Source organism: Calliopsis andreniformis, chromosome 8, assembly GCF_051401765.1.
Source record: "Calliopsis andreniformis isolate RMS-2024a chromosome 8, iyCalAndr_principal, whole genome shotgun sequence".
Classification (NCBI taxonomy): Eukaryota; Metazoa; Arthropoda; class Insecta; order Hymenoptera; family Andrenidae; genus Calliopsis; species Calliopsis andreniformis.
Genome location: NC_135069.1, coordinates 11,925,614 through 11,934,216, shown reverse-complemented (window position 1 = coordinate 11,934,216; position 8,603 = coordinate 11,925,614). Strand labels below are relative to the sequence as shown.

Here is an 8,603-nt window from a genome sequence, read left to right as displayed (position 1 = left end):
CGAAGGCAACCCCCCAGCAGCCGCCGAAACCTTGAGCTCAGGACGCTTACTGCCCGGGCCAATACGCGGCGGGGAACACCATCGAGACCAGGCGCCACATTTCGTGCCGCCGTCCGTCTCAGTGCCCCGGCCAGCTCCTCGCGTGTTACCCCCATCTCCTCCTCGGACCACGTTACTGGCGGTTCCGAGGGGTCGTGGCGGGCGGTATCCTGCTCCCGGTCTATGCCAGGGAACAGGGCTTGTACCACCCACTCTAGGAGACAGGGGTCCAGGGTCTCCGTTAGTGGAGGCGCTCAAGGGCGTAGTTTGCCCATTACCATCTTGTATGGGCGCCCCCACGGATCCCTGTTCGACTCCGCGAGGAGTTCCTGCCATGCCCGGGTCTTAGCGTCCCTGATGGCGCGCTGCAGAGCTCTGCGTTTCTCGCTGAAGATCTCGTATAAGCGCGCCACCTGCTCATGGCCGGCGCGCCAACGACGGCGGGCGCGAGTATACTGACGCCGCGAGCGGACGCACGCCTCGCGCAGGCCGCCCATCTCGGACGACCACCAGTACGCCGCGCCCGGGCGGGAGGCAGGCCTGGCCCTGGGCATAGCGGTGTCACACACCGCCGCCACTGCCCTAGCGAACCAGGCCATCTCCTCGCCTACGTCGCCGACGGGCCCAACCGGTACCTCCGGCCAGGCCGCTGCCTGTATTGCCGCCTCCAAGAGGTTCTGGTCCACCTTTCTGGTGGACCATCGCGGTGGTGGGCGAGACCGAACGACCGGCTACACTAGCGAGGTGATATCCTTGACTTTGTACACTCAGTTAAGAAGAAAGTGTTGGTATGTAAACTGCGACTTGATAAATACATATATAATTGTTAAACCTAAACAAGATTTACCAGTTTCACTTTTCTCTCTCCCCTTCCACTACATGTAAGAGAAAGTTTAATCAAGGTGTGTTTTAGCACTTTAAAAAAGCAAAAACGCCTAAGGTTGATCTCCGCCGCTTGAGACAACCGCCGTCTGGTTAGGACGTAACAGGTGAAGTGATCAGTACTAGTGACCGCGAAGTGTTGTAAATGCAAGATGGCTTCTTGTGGCATCGTATACCTGTGATCAGCGCTACCTAGCCATCATCCCCCAATGATTGGGATCGGCACATTGACCCAATGAAGCAAGTGTTCAAGAAGCAGGTGAATCCCTCTCCGAATAAGTGAGTTTTACCGATAGTAATTACTCGTATTACTAAAGTCATATTATTAATCTCAATTTATTTAAACATTTTTTGCCTTGGTCCGTCATAATTAAAAAAATAAAAATCAATGTTTGCATACTTTTTACCGATTACAGCAACTAATACGTCCAATTTTTGTTCATTCATTATAGAATAAGTGTTCTTGTACAGTTTTCAATGTTTTAATACACAGTAAAATAACGTACAGTCCGCAGGAACTACGAAAACATTGCTTTTTATTTTTTTTATTATGGCATTACTTTACTAAATCAGCATTTTAAAATTCTTTTTCCCCGTTTTTTATGTTTTACAACTTGGATAATTAATTTAAAAATCTGAAAAATTTCTATGTGTCGCGATAGCTAACGTGTTCCTGATTTTTTTTATAATGTTCCATCTAATAGTTTAAGAGAAATTGCGCAATAACATAGAGATCTTGAGTTTCTTGTACAAAACTCGAGGACAGCAATTAGTGAACACTATGCGTAGCTTGCGCACCGTCACTGGTCGGCCGAGCGCTCGCTGTTCGCGCTCTCTGATTGGTCGGGGTTTTTCATTAATAACTCGTTAACAAAGCTTCGGAGGACATTTTTGCAAACGAAAATGTTTAGACTCATCCCAGGAATCTCCCATTTCCGACTCCCGCACTTAGTTTGGGACACCCTGTATACCTAACTTGAGTGCGGACCCCTGTAAGAGAAAGAAGGAGGAGGGTGGGAGATCAGCGAGAGATCCGAACTGGGGTGAATCTGTTCTTGTTCTTCCTATTATCTCTCTCTTACTAAGTGCTTTACTGTAGAGGGGGTACTGAAACGACGCTACGAGCAGCCCTGACGCCGTTATCTCTTTTCGTGTAGCATCATGTAGATTGCTGTATAAAATGGTATAAAAGTGAGTGGAAGATAAGCGAGGGTGTTACTTTCCATAGGCAAGTATAAATGAAATTGAAATGCATACATTCTGTAAGAGAGAGTATATTTAATTGCTAGTTAAACCTCCGTAAACCACGTAAGGCATATAGAATTTGAAAATGTCTGAAATCTTTGTTTTATTTGATCCTATCACTACAAAAAATATACAACACCATTTTTAAGCTTTTTTTATTGTAGTCATAATTTGTACGAGAAAGATTTTTGAAGGAAATACCTCAGAATTTACAACCCAGAATCACAAAATATAGTGTAATATGTAGCAAGCATTTTACTACAGATTCTTTCACATATACGGATTGTCAACGCCGTCTGAAAACCAGGGCAATACCCACACTGTTTGAAAATGATGCTGATCATTTAGTATATCTGAAATCTGAAAGAGTATGACATACAATATACTCAAATTATACATGTATATATTTTTCAAGTTCAAAAATTATTTAAAATTTTATTTTAGTGTGTACAATGTGAGCCCTCAACTTCTACTACCAATGTGGTACTTCACGAAGAGGAGTCTCTAATTGATGATCCATTAGACAACACAATGGCACTAACTTTTCTTTATTTTTTTATAATTTCTTTCATGAAACTTGAATGGAAACCTAACATTAGATATTACTGTTACAGGAGAAATGTGATAACCAAAAAATGGAAGACGTTAGTGTTCAAACGTCAGGGACATATATGGCATGTGATACTCCAGAAATGAAAGACATTAGTGTTCAAACTCCAGAGACATATGTGGCATTACATAATGAACTACAACATTTGTGTAAAAAAGTAATCCTACTACGGAAACGGTTACGACGATGAGATATCCGAATCAATAGTATGACTGATGTCATCGAACATTTAAAGCAAAATAGATTGTGTACCCTTACAATGGAAGAGGTATTATCCAATAGGTTCAGTGATTTTACCTTAGATTTATTTAATAATGAGATGCGAAATTCTTCTGTTGATTTATATGCTAAGCGATACAGCGAAGAAATGAAAAGTTTCGCGTTAACTTTGTATTTTTATTCACCAAAAGCATATCACTTTATAAGGAGCAAGATAAACTTGCCTCATAGCTCCACATTGCGTAACTGGCTAAGCATCTATGATTGCGAACCAGGTTTTATCGCTGAAACAATAAATTTCTTAAAAGAAGAAGTGAAACAAAATACATATTTACGAAATGTAGCATTTTAAAATGTAGAAATTTTAAAAGTGTCAGTCCGTGTAATTTGTGAAAACCATAGCTTCAATGATAGGATGCGGATGTCTAAATAAACTAATTATTATACCGGTAAATTCTTTAAGTACAACAGAACATACGCGTTGTTTAAGATTATGTTTTGTGTAATACAATTCAATTTCTCCGTGAAATGGTTTTTCTACATATTTTACAATATTATATGTAGCTTCTGACGAGAAGTACAATTTTTCACGGTTAATAAATGTTGTAAAACTATTATAATTATGTTTGTTGACAGTGTATAAAAAATTGAATGCAATGTGGACATGATAAGTTTGTTAGAATTTTCCGTACAACCAGCCCTGTAATACAATTGTAATATATTTGATATGCTTTTGATGAATAAAACGACAAAGTTAACGCGAAACTTTTCATTTCTTCGCTGTATCGCTTAGCATATAAATCAACAGAAGAATTTCGCATCTCATTATTAAATAAATCTAAGGTAAAATCACTGAACCTATTGGATACCTCTTCCATTGTAGGGGTACGCAATCTACTTTGCTTTAAATGTTTGATCACATCAGTCATACTATTGATTCGGATATCTCGTCGTCGTAACCGTTTCCGTAGTAAGATTACTTTTTTACGCAAATGTTGTAGTTCATTACGTAGTGCCACATATGTCTTTGGAGTTTGAACACTAATGTCTTTCATTTCTGGAGTATCACATGCCATATATGTCCCTGACGTTTGAACACTAACGTCTTTCACTTTTTGGTTATCACATTCCTCCTGTAACAGTAATATCTAATGTTAGGTTTCCATTCAAGTTTCATGAAAGAAATTATAAAAAAATAAAGAAAAGTTAGTGCCATTGTAGTGTCTAATGGATCATCAATTAGAGACTCCTCTTCGTGAAGTACCACATTGGTAGTAGAAGTTGAGGGCTCACATTGTACACACTAAAATAAAATTTTAAATAATTTTTGAACTTGGAAAATATATACATGTATAATTTGAGTATATTGTAAGTCATACTCTTTCAGATTTCAGATATACTAAATGATCAGCATCATTTTCAAACAGTGTGGGTATTGCTCTGGTTTTCAGACGGCGTTGACAATCCGTATATGTGAAAGAATCTGTAGTAAAATGCTTGCTACATATTACACTATATTTTGTGATTCTGGGCTGTAAATTCTGAGGTATTGCCTCCAAAAATCTTTCTCGTGCCTCTTGTTGTATTGGGAATCTGTACAAAATCAAAAGTTCCATTAATCCTCAGTGAATCATGGTGAACAAACATTCTTGTGCTATTAATTTCGTTTTAAATATTTATTTACAAATTATGACTACAATAAAAAAAGCTTAAAAATGGTATTGTATATTTTTTGTAGTGATAGGATCAAATAAAACAAAGATTTCAGACATTTTCAAATTCTATATGCCTTACGTGGTTTACGGAGGTTTAACTAGCAATTAAATATACTCTCTCTTACAGAATATATGTATTTTTAATTTCATTTATACTTGCCTATGGAAAGTAACACCATCGCTTATCTTCCACTCACTTTTACACCTTTTTATACAGCACGCTTTAACCATTTTGCAAATTCTTTGAAACAATAAACACTTTTCTATACAGCAATCTACACGATGATACACCAAAAAAGCTAATGGCGTCAGGCCTGCTGGTAGCGTCCTGGCAGCACAGTTGTTGATGCTCGAGCTCGAGGGAGGTGGTCAACCTGTTGCACAAAACTAAGATTTACCGTATTACCGTATGAAGGCCTCATTTAAGTTAAGCATTTTATTTTATTATTGTATAAGTATAATTTTTTTTTACATTTCGTTCATTTAATTGTACTGAGTTCTTCTTTGTTTATTTTTGAATTGTAACTTGAGTTAACATACCCGATAGTTTCTTTGTTTTTATTTTGATTACGCTCTCTCTCGAATTTCTCACCGCCGCTAACATAATGTAACAATATAACTAAAATATAAATTTAATATAATAAAACATAAGGATATCGTTTGTGCACGTATGTCAATTGTACCAGTAAGTTGTGCTTAGCATTTGAGGTTAATAGATTAACATACTAGAAAATAAGAAATTACGTGAACATATATATGATATAAGCAGATCGAAAGTAAATACATAACTTTTCCGTTTATTTATAATAAAATATCCACATAAAATAACGTTTAGAGATATATAATCGTTAAAAAGAACCTTGTATACTTAAATAGGTATATCCATACTTGTTAAGAAACAGCCTTTTGAGCATGCAACAACTCTTGTTTACTTCGATTTTAAAACAATTTTAAATTATTATAGTGTTATTATTTGAAAAACAATATCAGTGCAATCTGATTATATCTATCATAACTTAATATTCCGATGAATACTGTCTCTCAAATAATAATGATATAACAATTTAAAATTGTTCTATAAGCCATATAAAAAGTAATGGTGCAGAAATAGGTCCTAATCTACAATGTGTTCAAAAAACTGTTTCTTAGTGTATAATGTATCCTATTTAAATAAATGATAAACAAGCTTCTTTTTAACAATTATATTTTTTTGGATGTTGACATCAATTATAATAAGTTAAGCTAAAATGTTTGTAAGTAACTTGTAAATAGTTGTATACAATGTTTAATAATAAATCAAAAAGTAATAAATCAAATCCGCTGCTTCTATTGAAAGTTGTTTTTCATATTTTGTATATATAATATGAGGCATTTGGAATAATATAGGCAAACTCAACATTTTTATGGCAGCCTACACACATTCCGCCCATTTATGCTTCTCTTCAGTATAAATTAAAATTTAATAAAAGAATTGCTTTTGGATGTTTAGAATATCAATAGTAAGAGCGAACTCTATAATTTTCACTGTGCTAAGTCTGCCACTCCCAGTGCATTTACTCCTACACTAATATATAGGATCATGTTCTTTAAATAAGGTTGAGAGAATATTTAAACTTGTAGGTACAGTTATGATTGCTAATATACTTAAAAAAAAATTAAAAAGTAATTATTAACATGAAGATACAATGACTTTTTGTTGAGTTCACCCATATGGAAAATATTTAAAACACATTTTCCTAGAAATATGTCTTTGTTGAGTTTATCTTTTCTACTCCAAATGTCTCATACTATTACTAAATTCAGTAAAATGGTAAAATTACACATTTATCATTGCAATATTACCTATATTAACAGAAAGAGGAAAAATGAGTATTGCATTGATATCAGACTATTTGGAGACATATGAGGGAAGAGACAAATTTTTACGAACTTTGTCATATGTAGCAAAGTTTCTAACACTAAATGCATCCTCAAGAGAAACAGAAAAAAAATTAAAAATATTCAGTAGCCAGATGAGTGAATGTAGAGTGATATTAAGATTACTAGATGATATACCAGTGATTCATTATGCCATGACGTATGGGTGGGGAAGGGGAGTAAGTATGTAACATAGAGACACTAGAACAAATAAAAGAACCATTATAACATAAAAATCATGTTCTTCGAGATTATATTTATGAATAAAATGTACAGATTTATACTATTTTTTTAGAGACATATAAATTTCATATATAATCTAATAGGAATCAGATTGGTTGATCAAATGGGTTGAATTGATGCAAATTGTAGTGGACATCATATACTGTCCAATAGAACACATTTCTTGGGCTGGAGAACACAAACTAATTAAAATTAATAATGAAATATGGGACAAAGCTTCAACGTGGTTTTGGATTATTTCTCTACATTTATCATTAATAAAGTATGTAAAAAGATATGTATATATACATTTGTCAATATATTATTGAAATAATTGGAAAATATATGCATGCATCTTGCTTTAGATCTGTAAGAAAATTCAAGCAGTTGAATAATTGTGGAAGGGAACTCCATAAAATTAAGAGTGATAAAAAGTAAGTATACAGACAATACTAATGTGTTTAATTCAATTGTTAATTATTTGTTGTTTTAATAATTGCTTTTGCTTTAACAGGATAGTTTTGAAAGTGATAGACAAACAAAAATTATGTGAATTATTGACTTGCACACGATTAATATTGGATATTAGTTATGCTGTTAGCTATTTACCTTCTGGTGTACTTTGGGGTGGCCGATTAAAAACTTGGCAAGTTGGAGCTCTTGGAACTTTGTCTTCCTTAATTGGTTTGTACCAAGCTTTAAACAAACGTATAGAAAAGGAGTGTTGACATTTAGGATATTAATATCTACAGAGGAGGTTTATATACTGTTTGAGGAATTACTGTTAAAATTATAAATGTTGTATAAAAGCATAAATTACAAATATTTGTAATCATGTTGTGTAATTGAATTTTTTCATTTAGTGTGAAATATTATTTTATACATTACAAGGTTATATAATATCATTAACATAATGAATAACAATTTATTATTTTCAATACAATACAATACAATAAGGTATGCTTCAACAAGAATATATGTATTAGTAAAGAAGCTAAAGCAATATAAATTATTGATTAATTATTTATTGGACAAAGCTTACTTGATTTTACGCTAATAAGTGTACTAATACAATGTGCCTCGTAACTAGTGAATTAAGCAAAAGAGTGGTAATTCTACATGGAAAATAACTGTTTCATTAACTTTATTTTATAAAAAATTAAATTCGAATTTCTACTGAGAGAAGTAGAGTTACGTAGAAGTACAAAGAGACAAGAGGAACACTTGTTACTTGCTGTAGGCAAAGTTGTGGTTGACTAAGAGAGTTCCCTTGACCCCTCTATACTCTTCAAGTGTTTAAGTTATCTCAAATTCAAACGTAAACTAAAGGACATAATATAAGAGGCATAGACATAGAATAAGAGGATAAAAATTGTTCCTAAATTAAAATTTGACTCATGATAAACCATTTGATTGTTTATAATTAAAAACCAATTTGTGCAAAATCTGAACCTTGCATATCAACTAAGAAGGTAGTGAAGGACAGAAATAGTACATAAGTCACGTTTTTGCCTAATTTCTGCCAACCTATTATATGCAATACCCAAATTAACTTTTTGTTATCAACTATCGAATGACTCATTACGAGTCCAATTTTAAACAGAGGTATTTTTGACCTCATATTTGACCATGTTCTTTTATTGAAAATAACGCAATCCATACAAGTATCAATTTTTATTTTGTGACTATGTAGAACTACTTCCCTTCTGTTTATATCACTAATTATGAGGCACAATGTATATATTTTTACTAAT

General features: G+C 34.3%; 1 protein-coding gene across 5 annotated transcripts; it reads left to right on the top strand.

Moving 5' to 3' along the window:
- Positions 1–5,060: 5,060 nt before the first annotated feature.
- On the top strand, positions 5,061–7,874 carry Pex11c (peroxisomal biogenesis factor 11c). Of its 5 annotated transcripts, none has more exons than XM_076382981.1 (5): positions 5,061–5,395; positions 6,565–6,806; positions 6,954–7,132; positions 7,215–7,283; positions 7,364–7,874. In XM_076382981.1, exons 2-5 carry the CDS (start codon positions 6,576–6,578, stop codon positions 7,575–7,577), a joined length of 693 nt encoding a protein of 230 aa, XP_076239096.1. In that variant the 5' UTR covers positions 5,061–5,395; positions 6,565–6,575; the 3' UTR covers positions 7,578–7,874. The 5 variants fall into 5 exon arrangements, with proteins under 5 accessions (XP_076239096.1, XP_076239098.1, XP_076239095.1 ...); XM_076382983.1 differs by having other exon boundaries at positions 5,061–5,418; XM_076382980.1 differs by having other exon boundaries at positions 5,061–5,486.
- Positions 7,875–8,603: the final 729 nt, after the last annotated feature.

Bases quoted from the DNA above. Each gene is read 5' to 3' on its own strand.
- Pex11c (XM_076382981.1), top strand. From the start codon at position 6,576: ATGAGTATTGCATTGATATCAGACTATTTGGAGACATATGAGGGAAGA. The intron at 6,807-6,953 runs GTAAGTATGTAA...ATAATCTAATAG, and splicing joins CGTATGGGTGGGGAAGGGGA to GAATCAGATTGGTTGATCAA. The intron at 7,284-7,363 runs GTAAGTATACAG...TTGCTTTAACAG, and splicing joins AAAATTAAGAGTGATAAAAA to GATAGTTTTGAAAGTGATAG.